The sequence below is a fragment of the Aotus nancymaae genome, unplaced genomic scaffold (genome assembly GCF_030222135.1).
Source record: "Aotus nancymaae isolate 86718 unplaced genomic scaffold, 86718_ANA_hifiasm-v0.15.2.pri h1tg000006l, whole genome shotgun sequence".
In the NCBI taxonomy this organism is placed as follows: domain Eukaryota; kingdom Metazoa; phylum Chordata; class Mammalia; order Primates; family Aotidae; genus Aotus; species Aotus nancymaae.
The window spans coordinates 46,258,623-46,282,408 of NW_026988417.1; the positions used below are offsets into that span (position 1 = coordinate 46,258,623).

General features: G+C 36.7%; 1 protein-coding gene across 7 annotated transcripts in view; it reads right to left on the reverse strand.

Moving 5' to 3' along the window:
* The window catches only part of CORIN (corin, serine peptidase), a 289,036-nt gene that overhangs the window by 188,853 nt on the left and 76,397 nt on the right, over positions 1 to 23,786 (reverse strand). For all 7 annotated transcript variants that reach the window (XR_010338930.1, XM_064366854.1, XM_064366846.1 and 4 more), the window contains one exon: positions 13,607 to 13,814. Coding sequence is in view for 6 of the 7 variants with exons in the window: in XM_064366854.1 (XP_064222924.1) it covers positions 13,607 to 13,814 (208 nt within the window). In the remaining variant the exon portion in view is untranslated. The remainder of the gene's footprint in view (positions 1 to 13,606; positions 13,815 to 23,786) is intronic.

Sequence of the window (23,786 nt, forward strand, 5' to 3'; positions counted from 1 at the left end):
AAATCAACAAGGGGTAGTACAGCAGGCTGGAGCTGTTAGCACCCTAGGTTTAAGAGACAAAGGGAAGGAGAATTTTCTGGAACTTGGAGAGAGTTGTTTAAGGAAGGCTGCTTGATAGGGATTGTGGCCTCTTACAGTGGGTTGCAGCCAACCCATGTAACCTGGCAGAAAGGAAACCAGGGGATCACTACCCAACCTGCCTATCCTCCCACACTCTGATCTCATGTGGTGGCTTCCATTGGCTGAACCTGACAGGAAGCTAGAAAGTAGCCACTGTTGAAGTGACTTCTCCTAGGAAGAGCTGGGATAGAGGAGGGTGGAAAGTAGATATGGAGAAGTAAATGAGAAATAGCCAACACAAAGCTGCATGCCCTATGCCTAGAAAAAGCTCAGCAAATACTTGTCAAGGCATAAAACGCAGTGGCATGTGAGCAGATAGTTGAACTATGATTAGCTTGAAATCTGGTAGGAGTGTTTACACCACAAGAATCAGCAAAGTCTACAAATAATGGTTTTGTTGTTGGTTTGTTTTTTTCTTTTTCAGGGATCCAACTTACCAGCACACCACTGAATAAAAGTCTAAATCATGTCATCTATTACAGAAGGAAAGCTGTTTTCATTTCCACTCAAGAGAAAATTTCTGCCAGGAACTTCTTGAACCAGAGTAAGAAATGATCTCAATATTAACTCCTTTTCCATCACTACTACCACTCCTCTTTCATATACATTATTTTTTCAGGAGGTATAGCTCAGGGGTAGAGCATTTGACTGCATATACATTATTTTTTTGGTGGTAATACCATCTACCTGTCTCCAAGTCCAAAAACCTTTCTAGTCACTTTGCCATGCATATGCAAATAATCACTAAATACTGCCAGTCTTACTTCCTAAAAATCCTTCAACTCCATTTTCCCTTCTCTCCTATTTTATTTTCTAGAAAAAAAATTAAACCAGCTGTACTCTCTCTAATATAAGGTAGATCTGGCTGTTACTCCACCTGAATTGCCTTTTTCTCCCACCTTGTTTACATGGCAAATTTTTCTTCTTCCTCCAAAATTAATTTCAGCAGTTATCTCCTCCCTGCTAGTAGCCTTCCCTAACAATGCCAGATAAAATGAATTCCTCCCCCTTTTGTGTAACCCCCCTACACCTTGTGAACCGATCACATTTTACAGCAATTTAATTGTGTTTGTGTCTGGTCCTCTATTATGCTGAGCCCCTTGAAGACAGTATTATGTTTTATTGATTTCCATATCTCAGCATCTAGCAGTGTGCCTGGCACATTGCAGGCACCAATAAGTGTTTGCCAAAGGAATAAATGAACTGATAATTTTCCCGTTACCTTTGTTAAGTAAACTGATGCCAGGGGCTGAGACAGAGCTAGTTCCTAGTAAGACCCTCTATCCCTCCCTTACGCCTGGCCCCCCGACCCACACTTCCAACCGTGGGAACGGTAACTGCTTGCAGGACTAATCCCATCATGATCTCTTTCCCCACTTTAGTCAATTACCACAGGACACTCAGTATATCAGCTCTGCCTCACCTCCCGGACTTCCATATCCTCATGGATCAAATGTAAGCTTTACAGTAAGGTTTCCTGAACAACACTGCTTAAAATTGCACCTCGTATACCATACCCCCACCCTCCCAAAGCTCTCCATTCCTCTGCTTTGCTGTTTTCATTGCACTTATCACTATCTGCTAAATGAGTATTTATTTATCATCTGTCTATTTATTTGCTTACTGCCTACCTCTCACCGATATAACATGAGCTCCGTGAAGCCAAGGATATTTTATTTCATTTGCAGCTCTATCTCTCCTGGGCACAATCAGCACTCCATAATTATCTGTTGAATAAGTAAATGCATCACATGCAGATGTGATTCCTGCCTGAGAGAAAGCTGTCAGTAGCAAAGTTGGGGAGAGAACCTAACCCCCAACTTAATGGGGTGTACAAAAGCTCACACTACCCTGCCTACGAGGTCCCCTCCGCTTCAGGTCAGCGAGTTCTACATGCTGCATAATTTTAAATAATTCCCACATAAGAGTTAAATTCAGTAAAGTTGTTGTAAATGAAAAGCCTACAGACCGAGGGTCTTGTTTATATGCCAATAGTAGTGTGTCACTCTTAAAATAGAAAAACTTGAGAAAATACTAACAGAGAGAAAATAGAGAAACTTGAAAAAATACTGACAGGGAAAATACTTAACACAGTTTGAATTAAGATGGGCTTGAATAATGTAAAAACCACACAGCCACTCTGAAAGAGAATCTAAAACTCCATAATCTTTTAACCAAGATGTTCCTGATTCTCGTTAATATTTGGCATACTTACCAGAGCCCAGGGGTTGAAAGATTAACAGATCACAAAAGAAACTTACAATTGTTTAATTATTCTGCAGCTGTTTTGATTTTTACACATTATAAAATGATGCCATACATATGGATCTTCGAATAAACTGAATCACAAGTATTATTTATAGATTCTAGTCAGAGCCACATAATACCAATGAATTATTGAGGAGACAAGTACTGCACAGAGCTTGATGAAATGTGCGTGCTTGTGACACTGTAAGTAACATGACAAGGCATTTTTAGAAAGATTTGATCTGTCACGGCCTGATTCTCTAGTTTTACATCTTTGCAAAATGAAAGTAATCAGCATTACATGACTGTATCTTACCTATGCTTTGAGCCATTTTGGCTCATAAAATGAAACCTCATCTATCACTTCATATTTTATGTATAATGCCAAAAAAAGCAACTATGTCACCAGTGTTGCCTGATGTTGAAAAGGGAACGCTGCTGCAACCAGTCACCTGAACAGCCAGGTAGCCAGAACTGTTGGGGCTGACTGCTGTTTCCAGGTTAGCAGACAAATTCAGGAAAGTAAGCAGCAAATGACTTTCACAATATTTCTTCAGTAATAGCAGCAATGCTCATCCTTTTTGTTTGACTATTGATCTATATACATTTTAAAAATTATAACTATGAAAATGTTTAATTCTTTAATGTTTCCATTTATTCCAAAATGTGAAATCATTTGGGACATAGGTAACTTAATGTCTAGAGCCTGAAATTCTATTTTCTACCATGAACTGTTTAAGCAAAGACCAATCCACCCAAGACACAGAGAGGGTCTTAGGAGCTAAGCAGATGACTTAGCTCCTCCCCAGGGTGATACCCTGTAAATATTTGTTTAATATTTATTTAGGTGAGAAATTGGATTTGCACTGAAGAGAAAGAGGACTTTAGGTAGCAGGGTCCCAATTTGCAAACTCAACTTAGTAAAGCAGAAGTCCTGCAGTTAACTCAGCCCATTCCTTCTGAAGACAGTTAGGTGACCAGTTGTTGCTACTGGATATGATCCAACATATGTCAACACAATCTCCCCCAAAACCTTCAAGTAGATTCTCTGATTAGTATTCCAAAGCAAACATAAAAGTGTTTTTTGAGAAAAACCTATGCTAAATTTAATTTTCTTCATCTTGTTTCACGAGTTTTTAGAGCTCCTTATTCATCAGTACCATAGGCCACTGTGAATGGACCTGCCTCTCAACCCAGTGAAAAACCAATTAACCTTAGGACACTTGATTCCTTACCCTAGTGTCTCTAGTAAGTTCTCATCAGTCTGTTTAAACACCTCCAGCAACAGCAAACTCATCATTTCCTTAGACAACAATTCTATATTTATAGAAGTTTATTATCCATAAAATTCTTTCCTTAGATAAGTAGGAATTTACTTCTCAATGACTTTCAATTACTGATTCTATTAATATGTTTGCTCTGTAAAGGAACACAGAAAAAGTATGCTCCCCTTCCATCTCATGGCCCAGAAACATTTGAGAACAGCCATGGTGCACCCTCAGAGCTTGCACCCCCATTCCCTTAAGTGTTCTTCACATGAACAGATTCTCAATCACTATTCTCGTCAATATCCTCTAGACATTTTATTTTTGTTGTCTTTCCGTTCTTTATGTAAACCTTAAAGCTAAGGTTTTCAGTTAGAAAATCTTTTTAACTGAGTGCATATGAGTTAATATTAAGAAGCTCGGAGCTGCCAAGCTAGTCTTCAGGCACAATCTAGTGATTCCTCATCCATTGGGTCCAGGATTTTAACAGTGATGGAGAAGTGAGAGTTAATTTAGTATCTTTTAGCTGGTTATTCTGCCAACCAGTTCATCAGTGTTGCCTGATTTTATAAAGGGAAGCTCAGGAGCTTCAAAACAAAGCTAAATTATCTCTGACAATATTATCCAAGTCACCTTAAAGTTTCAATTCCCTTAATATACATACAAAATTTGATTTATACAAAAATTTTAGGGACATATAGATTCCACAAAAGATTTAGTACAACTATAGTCAACATATTTAGAACTATCATTAACCTAGACATTTAGTTCATTTCCCTGACTGAAGAGTTCATTTATTTATTCCTTTACTCAAGCAAATATTTAATGAGCACCTGCTATATGTTGGGCAGTGTTCCAAACAATGGGCACACGATGATGTACAAAGTCAACAAGTTCTCTGCCACTGTGGAGCTTGTAAGAGAGGCAATATATAAATAGCCAAAAGGAAATACATCCGTGCCATGGTGAAAAATAATAGGCCCTATTGAGGGTGATCAGAGATGTCTCTGCAGAGATGTCTTCTGAGAAGAGGGCTTAGTGTGCGGAGAAAGATACTACCAGGCAAAAGAAGTATTACGTGCAAGAAAAGCTAGAAAGAGGTTGGCATTTTTGAGAGGTAGAAAGGAAGGTCAGTGCAACTACAGCAAGGTCTACAACACTACAGGAGCAAAGAAGGCTTCAGAAACTATGGTAAAGACTTATAATTGGCAACGGGCAGCGCTATGCTTTGAATCAAGTGTCATCTGCCCCCAGACTTTCAATCTCATTCTCTGTAGTTGCCAGATGAAATTCTTAATCTTCAGTGAATACACATAATATAAAATTGGGGTAAAAGTACGGTGTTTTTCAAGAAGCTCATTTGAGAAAACTCATTTGGTTCTCACTGGAAACCTACCAGTATTAAGTACACTAAAGAAAACTGTAGTATATATGGAAAAGTGAGTACACGACAGGAAACATGTAGTTCCCATGCTTCCGGTATAAATTTTAATCTTAGTTATTGGCTAAATTTTTTTATATAATTGCTCTAGATATTAAGAATACTTGTTTAGGATCTAGTGGCACATCAATACGTCAGAGAGAAAAATAAATAACCATCACATCAAATTCTTAATGTTAAGATCTCATTTCATGAGCATGCAATATCTCTGCAAAGTATTGGAACATATAAGCAAGGTGGAGACAATCTTCTGGGTCTCCTCCATTTCAATTAGTCTGTTTTGCATACATGGTACATATATTTATTAAAAGCAGACACAGTCTAAAGTAGAAACTGTGAAAGTTCATTGTTATAACACACAATATAGTAGTCGAGGATCTGAGGTCTCAAAGGATTCAGGTTTAAAACATTTACACATACCATTACAATATTTTAAAATTAAGTTTTAAATAGTATTAAGTAGGTATTGTCTCTAGGATGAAATACAAACAAATCTTCATTATTTGCATATCAGAAGAAATTAGTATGATGAATGATCCAAAATAAGGAAATATGTAAGAAAAATATGTGACTTTAGAATATTTTTATAATGCATTGTACTTCTCTGAACTTACTTCGCTTATTAAATTTAACTTGCAGATCCCACACATACACTAAGTGACAGCAAGAAGCATTGGTCTGAAAGTGCAATTATAAAATCAAATATAATAATAAATGCAGGGCTGAGTGCAGTGGCTCACAGCTGTAATCCCAGCACTTTGGGAGGCTGAGGTGGGTGGATCACTTGAGGTCAGGAGTTTGAGACCAGCCTGGCCAACATGGTGAAACCCTGTCTCTACTAAAAATATAAAAATTAGCCAGGTGTGGTAGCGGACACCTGAAATCCCAGCTACTCAGGAGGCTGAGGCAGGGAGAATTGCTTGAACCTAGGAGGCAGGAGTTGCAGTGAGCTGAGATCTCACCACTGCACTCCAGCCTGAGCAACAGAGCAAGACTCTGTTTCAAAATAAATAAATTAATTAATAATAATAAATGGAATAATAAAAAATAAAATAAGTTCCCACAGGATAGCTGAAAACTAATATAATAATGGATATCATTATTCATTAAAATAGAAAGTTAAAAATGACCATATTAGCACACTTATCACAATGAATCAGTCAGGGGAAAAGCAAAGTGTACCTAAAAGTGCCCTTAAACTATGAGCAGCTTAAGTAGAAATTTACAACTGATAATTCAAGGAGAGACTGAATTATAATCCGGAGAATGATAAAAATGAATTTAGAGACTACTGGAAGCTGAATTCACTTTCTTTTATTATCTTATTTATGTATACACAAGAGCATATAGAGAAATTAAAGAATTGTAAGTGAAATTATTAAAAATCAAGCAGAAATGGAACTGACATCCAGCTCCAGAAGCCCTATGTAGTCTACTTAATTTTGTTTTAATCCATATAGTATTCTACATTCTTTGCAATCCTTTAATACTTTGAATACTTAGCATATGTTAGCAATACTTATTTTATTAATGATTAATAAATAATTGATAATTAATATTAATTATTCATATTATAATTAATAATACTGAGAATATGTTAGGAATGCTTATTTCATTAATAATTAGCTAATATTAATAAAATAATAATTGATAATATTTTAATACTAATTTATAAGTAGTTAATAATTATTAATGAGTAACCATCACATTTCATTAGTACTACCTATTCTTTTCAATCCACTATCTTATAACTGTTGATGACATTTATTGAGCTCCTCTGTAAGAGCCAGGCACTGTTCCAAGTATGCTTTATCCCTTAATCCCCACATTAACTTTGTACAGTAAATACCACTACTATATACATTTCACAGATGAGGGGTCTGTTGCATTTGCCTCTCTAGCTTGCTTTCTCAACCACTACTGTGTGTTGAATGGTGGCCCCCCCGAAAAAAATATGTTCATGTCCTAACTCCTGGAAGCTGTGAATATTATCTTATTTGGAAAAAGGGTCTTTGTTGATGTAATGAAGAATCTTGAGATGAAGATGTCATTTTGGATTGTCTGGGTGGGCAGGAAATTCAATGACAAATGTCCATACAAGAAACGAAAGAGAAGACACAGACATACAGAGGAGAAGACCCAGACATACAGAGGAGAAGACCATGTGAAGGTGAAGGCAGAGGCAAACGCGATTTGGCCATAAGTCAAGGAGCATCTGAAACCACTAGAAGCTGGCAAAGGAAGGAAATGAATTCTTTCAGGAGCCCCAGAGGAAGGGGATGGCCTTGCCAGACTTTGGACTTTGAGCCTCCAGAACAGGAAGAGAATGAATGTCTGTGTTTAAGCCACACAGATTGTAGTCATTTGCTATGGCAGCCTTAGGAGACCATCACAACCACCATTTTATACTACTGCAGTCTAGGAACATAAAGGGCCTCTTCACTACCACCCCATCTTTTCACTCATGGGAAAGGCCTAATAGTGCATCTCTTTCTTCATTCTGTGAAAACACCTGAAACTGATAGTTTACGACAAAACATTTTCCTGAATGCTGTTGGGTAATAGTTCTTCAGTTACTTCTACAATTCAGAATCTACTGTTTTTATTCTACCTCAATGCTATACCAGTGTAGGCTTTTTCCAGTTAAAATAATAAATGCTTTCCCCTTATTCCAGGCATATTTTATACATTTATCAAATCAGTACAAATAACATGGAATGTATTTGCACTTCAAAATGCAATTCAAAGGGACATTACAACTGATGCTCCAGAAATACAAAGGACCATGAAGATTATTATAACAATTATATGCCAATTGATTAGATAACCTAGAAGACATGAATAGATTATTTGACATGCACAACCTACCAAGATTAAATTATGAAAAAATATAAAATATTAATAGACTAATAATGAATGAGGAGATTGAATTAGTAATAAAAGTCTCTCATCACAATCAAGTCAGCTTCATCCCAGGGATGCAAGGCTGGTTCAAAATCTACAAATCTATAAATGTAATCCATCGCACAAACAGAACCAAAGACAAAAACCACATGATTATCTCAATAGATGCAGAGAAGGCCTTCCACAAAATTCAACAGAACTTTATGCTAAAAACTCTCAATAAACTAGGTATCAATGGATCGTATCTCAAAATAATAAGAGCTATTTATGACAAACCCACAGCCAATATCATACTGAATGGGCAAAAACTAGAAGCATTCCCTTTGAAATCTGGCACTAGACAAGGATGCCCTCTCTCACCACTCCTATTCAATATAGTATTGGAAGTTCTGGCTAGGGCCATCAAGCAAGAGAAGGAAATAAAGATATTTGAATAGGAAGAGAGGACATCAAATTGTCCCTGTTTGCAGATGACATGATTGTATATTTAGAAAACCCCATCATCTCAGCCCAAATTCTCCTTAAGCTGATAAGCAACTTCAGCAAAGTCTCAGGATAAAAAAATCAATGTGCAAAAATCGAAAGCATTCCTATACACCAATAATAGACAAACAGAGAACCAAGTCATGAGTGAACTCCCATTCACAATTGCAACAAAGAGAATAAAATACCTAGGAATACAACTAACAAGGAATATAAAGGACCTCTTCAAGGAGAACTACAAACCACTGCTCAAGGAAATAAGAGAGGACATAAACAGATGGAAAAACATTCCATGCTCATGGTTAGGAAGAATCAATATTGTGAAAATGGCCATAATGTCAGAAGTAATTTACAGATTCAATGCTATCCCCATAAAGCTACCAATGACTTTCTTCACAGAATTGGAAAAAAACACCTTAAACTTCATATGGAACCAAAAAAGAGCCCGCATAGTCAAGACAATCCTAAGCAAAAAAAACAAAAAACAAAAACAAAGCTGGAGGCATCACACTACCTGACTTCAAACTACATTACAAGGCTACTATAATCAAAATAGCATGGTACTGTTACCAAAACAGAGATCTAAACCAATGGAACAGAACAGAACAACCCCATCAAAAAGTGGGCAAAAGATATGAACAGACACTTTTCAAAAGAAGACATTTATGCAGCCAACAAACATGAAAAAAAGCTCATCATCACTGGTCATTAGATAAATGCAAATCAAAACCACAATGAGATACCACCTCACATCAGTTAGAATGGTGATCATTAAAAAATCTGGAGACAACAGATGCTGGAGAGGTTGTGGAGAAATAGGAATACGTTTACACTGCTGGTGGGAGTGTAAATTAATTCAAACATTGTGGAAGACAGTATGGCAATTCCTCAAGGATCTAGAAATAGAAATATCATTTGACCCAGCAATCCCATCACTGGGTATATACCCAAAGGATTATAAATCATTCTGTTATAAAGATGCATGCACACATATGTTTATTGTGGCACTGTTCACAATAGCAAAGACTTGGAACAAACCCAAATGCCCATCAATGATAGACTGGATAAAGAAAATGTGGCACACATATACCATGGAATACTATGCAGTCATAAAAAAGATGAGTTCCTGTCCTTTGCAGGGACACGGATGAAACTGGAAACCATCATTCTTAGCAAACTGACACAAGAACAGAAAACCAAACACTGCATGTTCTCCCTCATAAGTGGGTGTTGAACAATGAGAACACATGGACACAGGGAGGGAAACATCACACACTAGGGCCTGGGGGGTGGGGGGATAGGGGAAGAATAGCAGGGGGTGGGGGGATTGGGGAGGGATAGCATTAGGAGAAATACCTAATGTAGATGATGGGGTGATGATTTCAGCAAACCACTACCATGGTACATGTATATCTATGTAACAAACCTGCACAATCTAAACATGTACTCCAGAACGTAAAGTATAATAAAAAAATGTTTAAAAACTGCCATTAAAAAAAAAGTCTCCCATCATAGAAAAGCCCAGGACCTGATGGTTTGACTGCTAAATTTTATGAAACATTTAAAGAAGAGCTAATACCAACTCTTCTCAAACTCTTCCAAAAAATTGAATAGGAGAGAATACTTCCAAACTCATTACTCTAACACCAAAGCTAGATAAAAGCACAACAAAAAAAGAAAATTACAGGCCAATATCCCTGATGAACATAGATGCAAAAATCCTGAACAAAATACTATCAAACAAAGTTCAAACAAACATTAAAAAGACCACTCACCATGGTCAAATGGCACTCATCACAGGTATGAAAATGTGGCCCAACATAAGCAATTCAATAAACATGATACATCACATTAACAGAATGAAGGACAAAAACATATGATCACAACAATAAATGCAAGAAAAGCATTTGACAAAATTCAAGATTCATTCATGATAAAAAAAAAAAACTCAACAAATTAGGTATAGAAGAAAAGTACTTCAACACAATAAAGATGAAAACCCACAGCTAACATGATACTCAATGTACATGTTTATTGAATTTTAAAAGTGTTTCCTTTAAATACGAAATAAAACAAGGATACTCAATCTAATTACTTTTATTCAACATAGCATTAGAAATTCTGGTCAGAGTAATTAGGCAAGAGAAAGAAAAAGCCATCCAAATTGGAAAGAAAAAAAGTTAAATTGTCCCTGTTTGCAGACAACATGACTTTACACATATAGAAAACCCTAAAGGAAATCCCAAACACTTCACATGCGCACGCGCGCACGTGCACACACACACACACACACACCCTGTTAGATCTATAAGCAAATTCAGTAAAGTACAAAATCAACAAAAAAATCAGTAGGACTTCTATACACACACAGCAAACTATCTGAAAAATATATTTTAAAAACACAATCCTGCTTACAATAACTACAAAAAAAAACAGAATAAACTTAATCAAGGAAGTGAAAGATGGCTACACTAAAAATTATAAACATTGAAAAAAATTGAAGAAGGCACAAATAAATGGAAAGATAGGCATGTTCATGGATTGGAAGAATTCGTATTGTTAATATGTCCATACTACCCAGAGTGATCTACAGAGTCAATGCAATTCCTATCAAAATACCAATGACATTTTTCACAGAAATAGAAAAAATAATCCCCAAATTAGCATGGAACCACAACAGACAAATTAGCCAAAGCAAGCCTGATCAAAAAAAATAAAGCTGGAAGCATCACACTACCTAACCTCAAAATATACTGCAAAGCACTGTGGTATGGTTTTGCTGTGTCCCCACCCAAATCTCATCTTGAATTGCAGTTCCCATAATCCCAATTTGTCACAGGAGGGACCCTGTGGGAAGTAACTGAATCATTGGGGCAGTTACCCCCATGCTGCTGTTCTCATGATAGTGAGTTCTCATGAGATCTGATGCTTTTATAAGGGACTTTTCCTCCTTTTGCTCAGCAATTCTCCTCCCTGCTATCATGCGAAGAAGGACATGTTTGCTTCCCCTTCTACCATTATAGTTTCCTGAGGCCTTCCCAGCCATGCAGAACTGTGAGTCAATTAAACCTCCTTCACTTACAAATTACCCGTCTCATGCAGTCCTTTATAGCAGTGTGAAACCGGAATAATACACATAGTAACTGAAACAGTATGGTATTGGTATAAAAACAGTTTCATAGACCAATGGAATCAAATCGAGATCCAGGAAATAAATCCATGCCTTTACAGCCAACTGGTTTTTAACAAAGGTGCCAAGAACACACAGTGGAGAAAGGACAGTTATTTCATGCAATGGAGAAAAGACAGTCAATAAATGGTGTTAGGGAAACTGCATATCAACCTGCAGAGGAATGAAATTAGACTCTTGCCACACAGGATATGCAAAAATGAACTCAAAATGGATTAAAGACTTAAATGTGAACCTCCAAATTATGAAACTACTAAAAGAAAACATAGGGCAAACCTATAGTCTGGTTAATGATTTTTGGGAAATGACCCCAAAAAGGTCAAGCATCAAAAGCAAAAGTAGACAGATGAGATTTCATCAAACTAAGAATTTCTGCACAGCAAAGGAAATAAAAAAGTGAAGAGACAGCCTATGGAATGGGAGAAAATATTTGCAAGCTATACATCTGATAAAGGGTTAGTTAATATCCAAAATATGTAAGGAACCCAAACACCTCAGTAGCAAGAAAACAAACCATGACAAAATGGGCAAAAAAAACCTGAATAGACATTTCTCAAAGAAGACATATAAATGGCCAACAGGTATACTTAAAAATGTTCAACATCACTAATCATCAGGGCAATGTAAATCTAAACCTCAAATCCCGCTACTGCTTTATCAACTAAGTTTAGATAATATTCAAAATCATTTGTTGTCATTTCAATAATGTTCATAGCATCTTCACCAGGAATAGATTTCATCTCAAGAAACCACTTTCTTTGTTCATCCATAAAAAGCTACTCCTCATCCATTCAAGTTTGATCATGACATTGTAGCAATTCAGTCACATCTTTAGGCTCCACTTTTAATTCTGATTCTCTTGCTACTTTCAGGACCTCTACAATTATTTTCTCCACTGAAGTCCTGACCCCTCAAAGTTATCCAGGAGTGTTGGAATCAAGTTCTCCCAAATTTCTGTTAATGTTAATAATTGATGTTATATGTGAATTGATGTATGTGAATATGCTTTGAATGTTTTAAGTGTATACTTCATATTTCAAAAATCTCATGATATACTTTTGATTGATGTACATATTGAAATTATCCCTGATCCTGTTTGATATTGTGCTGCATAGCCTCTGTCTTTCTCCTTGTGTCTACTCTTTACCCTTCTTGCCCTGCTCTGCCTCCAAGTGTTGAGCGGAAGAACCACCCAACATCTATGTATGGTTGATGCTTGCTTTAGAATACAAGATTTGGGACTTTTGAGCTGATGAGATGTAGTTGAGATTCTGGATCTCATCCACTATGCTCACATGAATTATGTACCCTTGTCCTCTTGTTGTGGGTGAGTTCATTTGGTGAGAGGCACTGGAAGGTGGGAGGCTGGGAGGAGAGTGAGGTCAGGGTATATATCCCTCCTTCTCTCACACTGCAAGACTGAAGGGCTGGCAGTGGCTGTGCTCCTCTGCCTAGGGTCATAGCACCTGAACTGTCCAAGACCCTTTACCCATAGATACAACTCTCTCTAGGTGCTACTGGCCATTATTCCTTTTCAAGTCTTGGCTGGTGGAACTGCATCCCCCTATCATGAGACCCTGGTGCCTCCCATCTCTTATTTGTTCTCTTAACCCTGCCCACAATTCCATAAATAGTCTCTTCAAGAAACTCTCTTATCACCCCTTTAAGTGTGTTGTTGTCTGTCTTCTGCTGGATTCTCACTGGAACAGCTATTATGGAATCCCTCTGACAGCATCAATCTAACAATCTGAATAATTTTTCCCATAAATAAAATTATTCCAGGTTTTCAAAACATTTCTATTTCCAAAGAATTAGAACTGGTTATGACTAATGTGGGGGATTTTACTCCTTTAAAAACAACCAAAATGAAAGGGAGTAGTTTGGGTAATATTTTTCCCCTAGGACACTTCTGCTATAACCAACTCTTATCACTGAATGATTTGGGTTCTGAAATACCTGTCATCGCCATCAGTGATGCACTCAGGGAAGGCGAGGCTACAGCCAAACAGCATGATATGTTGATAGCAACTGAGGCGATGGAGATATGTGAAAAACTTGAGGAACTTCTCCACTTCCATGTTTCTGACAACTGAGAGGAGAGGTGTCAGCGTGGCGTGGTAGGGCAGCATTTGACATTGGCTATGGGTGATGTTCATGCAGGCACCTGGGAAGTGAAGACAATTACATTTAAGAGTGGACACATCAGAAGTATATGTTTGCAAATTCATTTAATTTTTGTTTGTAAGATAAATATTTCATAAGAACAATTTTAGATATGCAATCATACACATAAGTGCATGTAAGTATGTGTACATCTGTGATAAAGAAATCAAGCTACAAATATTTACAGAGGAAGAGCATTTGTGTCCTGGGAAAATCTGTGGAAAATACATACTCTCCATACATAGCTGGTAGGCATATAAATTGACAATCACCTTTTCTTTTGGATCACAGCTGGGCAGAGCAATATGTATCAAAAAGTCTTTTCAACATGTATATTCTTTGACATTGCCAGGTCATTTCTAGAAACCTATGTAATTATATGCTTAAATTTATCCTAAGGAAATAATCATAGTTGTGAATGTGGATTTATCTATGGGGATATTGATCTCTGTATAGTTTATAATTTTTAAATGATAGAAATCATCTAAATATTCAGCAAAAAGAATTGTTCTAAAATATATGGAACAAACAACATAATATTTAATTTAGGTACATAAAAGATGCTTCAGAAGACTATTCAATCACATGGAATGATGCTCATAATACAATAAATAAAAGTAGGAAGTCACAAAACAATTTGTATACAATGATTTTTATTAAAAACACACAATTATGCAAAGATTTGTAATCCTGCCTATGTCAATAGTTCAGGAGCAGCTCAGAGCCTCTGACATTATCTTCTTTCATATCTGGCTCTTTTGGGTACCCCCACATCCATAGCCTTTCCAACTCCTTCATTCGAGAAATTTGCCTGGTTGACCCGATATAAACAAGAATGTTGACATGGGTCCATATGATGGAGTTTTAGCAGATATTTGTATTAATATGTAATACACCCATGTATTTTGATCACATCTTTTTATCAGTTTTAATTACATTATTTTCTTTAGGGGTTATCAGCTTTTGGACTTACACTCTTGAAGGAAGACCATGTTTGAAGCAATTACGTGACCGGAAGGCTCATTCCCTCTACCTAGCCAAAGAAATCATTGAATATTAAGAGATCATTTGAAAAAATACAAGGTAGAAAACATCCTAGAAATTTTCCCATATTAGCATTTGGAGAGCTTCAATTTTTCCTTTACTGCTGCATAATATTCCATTGTATGTTATATTGGAATTTATTTAAACAATCTCCCTTTAATAAATATTTTGAATGTTTTTAACCTTTTGCTATTGTATTGTTGTAATAAGTAACCTGTACATGTGTCTGATATGTAGAATAGATTCCCAGGAGTAGGATTACTGGGTAAATAGATCAAATTTCCCCATCATCAAGAAGTACCATTTTGCATTCTCACCAACAATGTTGAGGATGTCTGCTTTCTCACAGCCTCCCCAACAGAGAACAGTGTCAAACTTTGGATTTTTGCTACTCTGATATGTGAGAAATTATATTGATTATATTAGATTTTTCATTTGCATTTAACTTGTTGCCAGTGAAATTGAGTACCTTTTCATATATTTAAGCACCATTTGCATTTTGTCTTCAGTTTCATATGCTTGGAAGATTTTTCCTACTGACTTTTAGGTGTGTTTTTTCTACTTTTACAAGCTCCTTATTAGGGAGATTCGTGTACTGAAAATATTCTAATACTTTTTCTTTAGTTTTGTGGTTTTGAAATTATTTTAAAGAACTAATAACTATTTAAATCATTTATTTAATAGATGAATGTATTTTATTCTACTCTAATCCAGCTGTTGATAATAAAAAATTTAAAAGGGGCTTTCTTTGAATAGTAGCCAGGTCAGAGGCAGAGCGCAAAATCGAATCTGGAGTAAGGTATGATAATAGCTGACATTTGGGTACCCCTTGATAGTTTACAAACCACTTCTACCCTTATCTTTTAAGGTTGTATTAGGATGGTTTGGCTGTAGTGAAGGAAAACTGAATATAACAAAAATTTCTTTGCCTTAAAATATCCTGTGTTCATGGTTTGGAAGAATTAATCTCATTAAATATTTATACTACCCAAAGTGATCTACAGATTCAGTGCAATACCTATCATAATTCTAACAACATTTTTCATAGGAATAGAAAAAAATCCTAGAATTCATATGGAAACACACACAAAAAAAATCCAAAAAAATTCTTGAGCAAAAAGGAAACTGAAGATATCACACTACTTCATTTCAAAATATACTGCAAAGCTATAGTAGTCAAAAAAGCATGATACCGGCATATATACATATAGAGCACCGTAACAGAATGAAGACTCTGGAAACAAATCCACACATTTATGGTCAATTGATTTTCAACAAAGTTGCCAAGAATACACAATGAGGAAAGAATAGTCTCTTCAATAAATAGCATTGAATAAGACTGGATATAAAGATTCAGAAGAATAAAATTAGTCTTTTATTTTACACCATACACAAAATCAACTCAAAATGAATTAAAAACTTACATGTAAAACCTAAAACTATAAAACTACCAGAAGAATACATAGGGGAAAAGCTCATTAGTCTGGTTAATGATTTTTTTAATATGATCCCAAAAGCAAGGGCAGCAAAACTATAAACAGACAAATGTGATTACATCAAACTAAAAACCTCCTCACAGTAAAGGAAACAGTCAACACAGCAAAGAAATAACTTACAAAATGGGAGAAAATATTTGCAAACCATACATGTGATAAGAGGTTAATATCCAAAACACAAAAGGAACTTTATTTAGTAGATAGAAAACAATAACTAAATTTAAAAGTGAGAAAAGGCCTTAAATAGACATTTCTCAAAAGAATACATACAAATGGCCAATAGGTATGTGAAAAAAATGTTCAACATCTCTAACCATCAGAGAAATGCAAAATAAAACCACAATACCTCATTCCTGTTAGTACGGCTATTACTAAAACAAAAACAAAAAAATGAAAAAACAGAAACTAGCAAGTTCTGGTAAGAACGTGGAGAAAAGGGAACACTTGCACACTGCTGATAGGGTTGTAACTTAGTCTAGCCATTATGGAAGACAGTATGGACATTCCCCCAAAAAATTTAAAAAAGAGCTACCAAATGATCTAACAATCCCACCACTGGCTATATATCTGAAAGATGTAAAATCACTATGTTGAAGAGAAATCTACACTCCCATGTTCATTGCAGCATTATTCACAATAGTCAAGATATGGAGTCAACAAAAATGTCCATTAATTGATGAATGGGTAAAGAACATGTAGTGTATACACACAATGAAATACTATTTAACCTTTAAAAAGAAGGAAATACTGTCATTTAGGACAAGGGGATAAACCTTGAGAACAATATGTTAAGTGAAATCAACCAAGCACAAAAAGACAAAAACCACATGATTTCACTTACATGTGGAATCTTAAAAGTTGAACTAATAGAAGCAGAGAGTAAATTGTCGGTTACCAGGGACTAGCAGGGTAAGGGCGAGGACTGAGATATGGTGGTCAAAGGATACAAAATTTCAGTTTTTTTAATCCTTTGTTATTTCTGTATACAGGAGAAATAAGTTCAAACGATCTATTGTACAGCATGGTGACTATAGTTAATAATAATGCACTGTACACCTTGAAAATTGCTAACGGAGTAGATTTTAAGTGTACCCACCACAAAAATTGTTTGAGGTTAAAAAATAAAAAGAGTTCCAAGTAATAATACAACAACTTTTTTCGTATTTCATATAAATAAAGGCAGCATTTTACATTAGGAAAAAAATGGGTTATGAGCCCTCACAGAGGAACCAATTAGACTGGAAATGTTCAGTGCCTATTCCTGGCTGTACCAGGAAGTCAACTCAGGTCAGGACTACATCAGCAGAATGGAATAACGAAGGTTATTCTCTATTCTAGATAATTCACCTAAGAAGAAACATTTTGCCAGAATGATTTCTGGGGCAAACCTATTTGAAAGGATATTGTGTACTTAGGAAGACCCATAAGAGGGTTACAGTAAGCTAAGAGAAAATAAAACTGAAGACGGGGTCTCTCTTTTATTTTAAGTTCAGGGGTACATGTGCAGGTATATTACATAAATAAACTTGTCTCATGGGGATCTGTTGTACAGATTATTTCGTCACCCAGGTATTAAGACTAGCATCCATTAGTCATTTTTCCTGATTCCCTCTCTCCTCCCACCCTCCACCCTCTGATAGGCCCCAGTGCGTGTTGTTTCCCTCTATGTGTCCATGTATTCTCATCATTTAGCTCCCACTTATAAGTGAGAACATGTGGTATTTAGTTTTCTATTCAGGTCTTAAGTAACTGTAAACCGAATCTAAACATAGAACTATTCTATTTCTCATAAGAGAAAATCAGGAAAGAAAAGACACATTTTCTTAATGAGTGATTTGGAACATTTGCAAAAAGTCTTTACAGACATAGTGAAGGCACAGTTAAACCAATGTCTTGCTAAGTTATACAAAAATATGTAAGTATTTTGTGCAATCCTATGTAAATTATCAGAGTTAAGTAAAAGCTAGCTACTCTTGCCAAGAGAAATACGAGGTTTGGGAGTTTATGTTCTATGTAATTGTATATATTCTAAACTAAACATTTTTTAACACAACCCCAATTCTCTTGGTGATTTTTTTTGCCATGCTTCAAGCTTTCACATCATACATATATGTGTAACTAGATCATTGTTTCTATCTTATTCCTAAACACACGTTCATACTACTTGGTTTTAAGATATTTAAATCATAAGTAAAGGTCATAACTTGTTGCAATTCATTCATGCAAGAAACTACTTACTGTCACAATGCTTTAACACAATGAGGGAGTCAATCTTTTTTTTTTTTTGAAACAGAGTCTCTCTCTGTCACCCAGGCTAGCGTGCAGTGGCGCCATCTCAGCTCACTGCAACCTCTGCCTCCCAGGTTCAAATGATTCTCCTGCTCAGCCTCCTGAGTAGCTGAGACTACAGGCATGCGCCACCACGTCTGGCTAATTTTTTTGTTGTTGTTGTATTTTTAGTAGAGATGGGATTTCACCATATTGGCCAGGCCAGTCTCAAACTCCTGACCTTATGATCCACCCACCTCGGCCTCCCAAAGTGCTAGGATTACAGGTGTGAGCCAATGTGCATGGCCAGGGTCAATTTTTTGTGTAAATCAATTATTCACATTCCATACAACAAAGTGAGATTTAACATTACAGCTGTAGCAGCATCTGTCAGGCATTTCTAAATAAATTTTGAAAGAACTACACCTTGCCCCATAAAATCATCCATCCTAGAATTATGAATGATTAATAGCCATAATTAAAATGTATATAGTATCTTCAATTTCGTTAAACACTTTTCCATACATAGTATGGTGGTTCCACAGTCTGATTCAAAATCCTGGCTTTACTATTTTATATTTATATGGCCTTTGGCAAGTTATTGAACTCATCTGTTTATCAGTTTCCTTATCTGTAAAATGGAAATGATAATGACTGTGTAATGAGTTTATTATAAGGATAAAACAATGTTTACACAATGTCCAGCATATAGTATGTGATTATCTCATTTGTGACTCACAAAACTCTGTGAAGTAGACACAGGAGAGATTTGTACCCATGTTACCTAGGTAGGAAAATTAAGGCAGAGACATGAAGCTTTCATTCTGCCTTTTTCTTCCGAATTCTATAATGTATCAATTTATAAAGGGAATAATTACTAATTTATACAGGAACAAAATTCAAAGTTGAATTCCTTAGTTTTGCTTACTTGTACAGTAAAACAACACTAGGAATTATAGTTTTAAAACATAGTTAAGTATTTTAAAACAGTAGTCATTTAAAAATACATATTGAGACTATTTATTATACAAAGGCAGTTACTGCCATAGAACTTTTTTAAAAAAGGAATTTGGAATTAGACCACATTTTACATATTTAACCAAAATTTACTTTAACAAGTATAGAAATTATTTGTTTTCATGAAAATAGTGGTAAAAATAAATTCTATAATGATGAGAGTATAAAAAATTACTTGGTGGAGCAACATGTTCAATAAGGAGAGGATTTATTATAAAATCCACTACCTCACTAGTGGTTTATTTTGAATCTCACCAGTCATGAAGGTGATGAGATTTCAGTGGACTTTCCAGCCCTGTGTAGTTTATTGGAAATCTCATTTTAGGTTTAGTAATAGTTAAGATGTGAGTACAGGAGTAATGGATTCTAGGACTAACATGGCAGATTTGCATACCAAAGCCTGGATTATACCAGCTGGGTATTGTGGTCCTTAATGTATTTGTAAAAGGCTCAATTAGATAACCCTCTCTAACTCAGAATCCTCTAAACTTAAAATCTATCATAAGTCAGAATCAAGTTGATTGGTGTTTACCTTTTTACTCTCTGACTCTGCAAAGGAAGATTTTGTGGAAATTAAGACTGTAAGGAAAGGCATGTTCTACATACTCAAAAAAATTTTAAATGAACTTTTAGCCTACTTAAAATACATATAAGATACACTATTTCTTTCTTTTAATAAATATATCTTTTATCTTCTAATAAATATACCTTCTAGGCATATTTATTAAAACCAAGTTCATTGATTTGAAAGATGAAAGGTATATTTATCTTTTATGTTTATTATTATTAATTACTAAAAGATAAAAGGTATATTATATACCTATTGGGGAGACTGTCCATAAGACAGATCTATAATTTTTATTTTCATATTGTCTTTGCTTTAAATATCTAGCTTCTAGTTGATTCAAAAAACCTATAGGCATTTTCTTTCTATTTTCTCTAAAATATTTTGCATTTAATGGTGATTAATTTTTCCTTAAAAGCATGATAAAACTTGTCTATAAAATACCTGGGATTGTAAAATTTTTAAAAGAATGCTTTTTACAGGTAATTTTTAAACTACTGATTATGATAGCAGTGGTGGCCCGCCTGGAGACGTTGCGAATATGCCAGCTGTAGTGGCAGAGGCATGGCCAGGGCTGCATGCTCCACAGGCTGAAGTCGGTGGGAGGCAGGAACACGTGGGAGCCCCACCCACTTCTGAGTTGGCAGGGCAGGAACTCTGCACTCCCAGGTGCAGCAGCAGCTAGCCAGCTGTGGCTCTGGACCTAGGCATCCCTGCACTCTGAGAAGCCCAGGAAGCCCCCATTCCCCCACAGGCTCAGAAGTGTCTGCTCCCACTGCCTGGGCTCTCTCTGCTCCCCCTCCTTGGGCTCTCCCTGCTCCCAGCACCCACTCCAATTTCAGAGCAAAGTTGTGGCCAAGCCCAGGCACTGTCATAACCCAGACAGGTGTGCATGCCAGGGACAGCACTGACATGCCAGCTCCCTGCCACCTCAGCCCCCTCTGAACTTTAGGCACTGAGGACCATGAGAGGGAAGCCGAGTGGGGACTGAGGACAGCTCAGTGCAAGCCTGCAGGCACCCCTCAGCACAAACAGCCTGTGTGCTGTGGACAACATGCTGATGGCAACAGGAAGCAGACAGGCTCCTGGGCAGAAAGGGGCAGGTCCCTGGTGAAGCCTCATCTTCAAGCCAGGGATAGCCTGAAGCCTGGGGGCAGGCTGTCAGTTCCAGTTAAAGTCTCAGCCAGGAGTGAGAACTTATGGTGCTTTTTCCAGGCCCACCCATGGCCACCCATGGACCAATCAGCATGTACTTTCTCCTTTCTGAAGCCCATAAAAACCCCAAACTTAGCCAGACTCACATAGACATCAGGATTACCAGCTGCAGGAAAGAGCTACCCCTGCTTTGAGTCTCCTCCATTCATTGGGATGACCTGCCTGTGGAAAGGAGCTACCTGCAGAAAGGATGTACCCACTTCAGGTCTCCTGAGAGCTGTTCTGTTGCTCAATAATGCTCCTCTCTGTCTCGCCCACCCTCCAGTTGTCTGTGTACCTCATTCTTCCTGGACGTGGATCAAGACCTTGGGACCCGCCAAATGACAGGACTGAAAGAGTTGTAACACAAACAGTGCTGAAACACACCACCCCAACTTGTCACATCATAGGCAACAAGAAGGAGAAAAGAGGCCAGGGACAGTGGCTCGTGCCTGTAATCCCAGCACTTTGGGAGGCTAAGACAGGTGGATTACTTTAGACCAGGAGTTCAAATTTGAGCCTGGCCAACATGGTGAAACCCATCTCTACTAAAAATATAAAAATTAGCATGGTGGTGTGTGCCTATAGTCTCACCTACTTAGGAGACTGAGGCAGGAGAATCATTTGAACCTGGGAGGCTGAGGGTGCAATGAGCTGAGATCAAGCCACTGCATTCCAGTCTGGGTGACCAAAAGACTCTGTATAAAAAAAAAAAGAGAGAGAAGAGCTGTGGCCCTTTTGGGAGCCTACACCTACAGGCTCCCTGAACCAGGGCCGTGACACCCTTTTGGGGGCTCTGTGGTTTCTGGTGTCTGCAAGCTTCCAGGTGCCATCACATTCCCCTTGTTGAGATGCAGGTGTCCGCAGCAGAAGGAACTTGCAGTGTTTCTGATCCAGCCACAGGATTGCACAGAGAAGGCAACTGTGTTGGCACCTGGAGCTGCCCACCCCACCACGGCAGTTGGCATGCCTGGCTGTGCACAGTGGCCAGACCCCACACTCCCTCACTCATTCTCCCCTCGCTGCCCCACACCAGACTCTCCCATTGCAGCCATGGGATGCTGGCCAGTAGCATGAGCTGAGCACAGCCTGCCAGGCTGAGTGAGTAGAATGAGCCCAGAGAGCACGAGCAAAACTCGGGCAAAGGCACTACCAGCCACAGAAGTTTCTGGCTTGACCCGAAGGATCCTGTGACAACTAAATGTCTTCAGTAACTACTGGTCTATTTTAGGAGATTTTTAAGTCAGTTTTGATAAATTATACTTTCCTAAGAAATGGACCAGTTTGTCTAAATTTTCAACCATATTGGCATAAAGTTGTGCATAATATCCTCTTATTATGTTGTAATTCTTGTATTTACAATAATGGTCTTATTTTATTACTGTTTTGGTTTGTATATGCATGCTTTCTCTTTTTTCGATCAATGTTGAAAAATATTTGTCTAATTTATTAGCCTTTTCAAAAACAGATATTTTACTTTTTGGACCTCTTTATATTTGTTTTCCATTTTATTAATTTACTCTTGTTTTAATTTTCTCTATCCTTGTGCTTTCTTTAAGCTTTTTGATTTATTCTTTTTCTCATCTCTTAGGTACTTCATTCAGTCTTTCTATTATAAATGCGTATAGCTATAAATTTCTCTTGAGGTACTCTTTTAATGCATCCCACAAGTTTTGGTAAGTAGAATTTTTATTATTGTTCAATTATAAATGTTTTCTATTTCCATCTCAATTTTTTTCTTTGACCCTTTAAAAAGGATGTCACTTAATTTTTAAACTTAGAGAGGGGGTTTGTGTGATCTGTATGGTATTTGATATTATGTGAGAGAACATTTAAGTCATCTGTTTGCCATGTGGCAATACATTCCATGGCATAAAAATCCTCCGAGAATTTCTTAATCTTCATTATAAAATGACAGGCACTAGGTTTATTGTATTTCCTCTTCAAGTTAGACTAAAAGCCATGAGATAAAAGCAATTCCTCCAGGGGAAATTACAACAGCAAACATTTAGGAACTAATTTCTCCACTGATAAATAAGAAGTTCAAGCCTTTAATTTCACATCAGCTTCCTTTTTCTCTGTTTAATTCAAAGGTAATTCTATTTAGTAATTGTATTAAAGTAAAAAATAATTTTAATTTTATAAAATTATTTCTATCAGGTATCTATCCTTTTAACTTAATATATACTTAGAAGAGATACGTGGAAGAACATTTAGTTCATATTATTAAAGATGGTTTCTTTCCTGGTGATGGAATTTGGAATGATTTTTCCTTCTTGCTTTATGCTTCCAGTTTTCTATATTGTTTAAATTAAATAATAGATATATAATTCCTATAAATAATAAAATTATTATTTTTAAAAGAGCATTTAAAATAAACTAAAACATT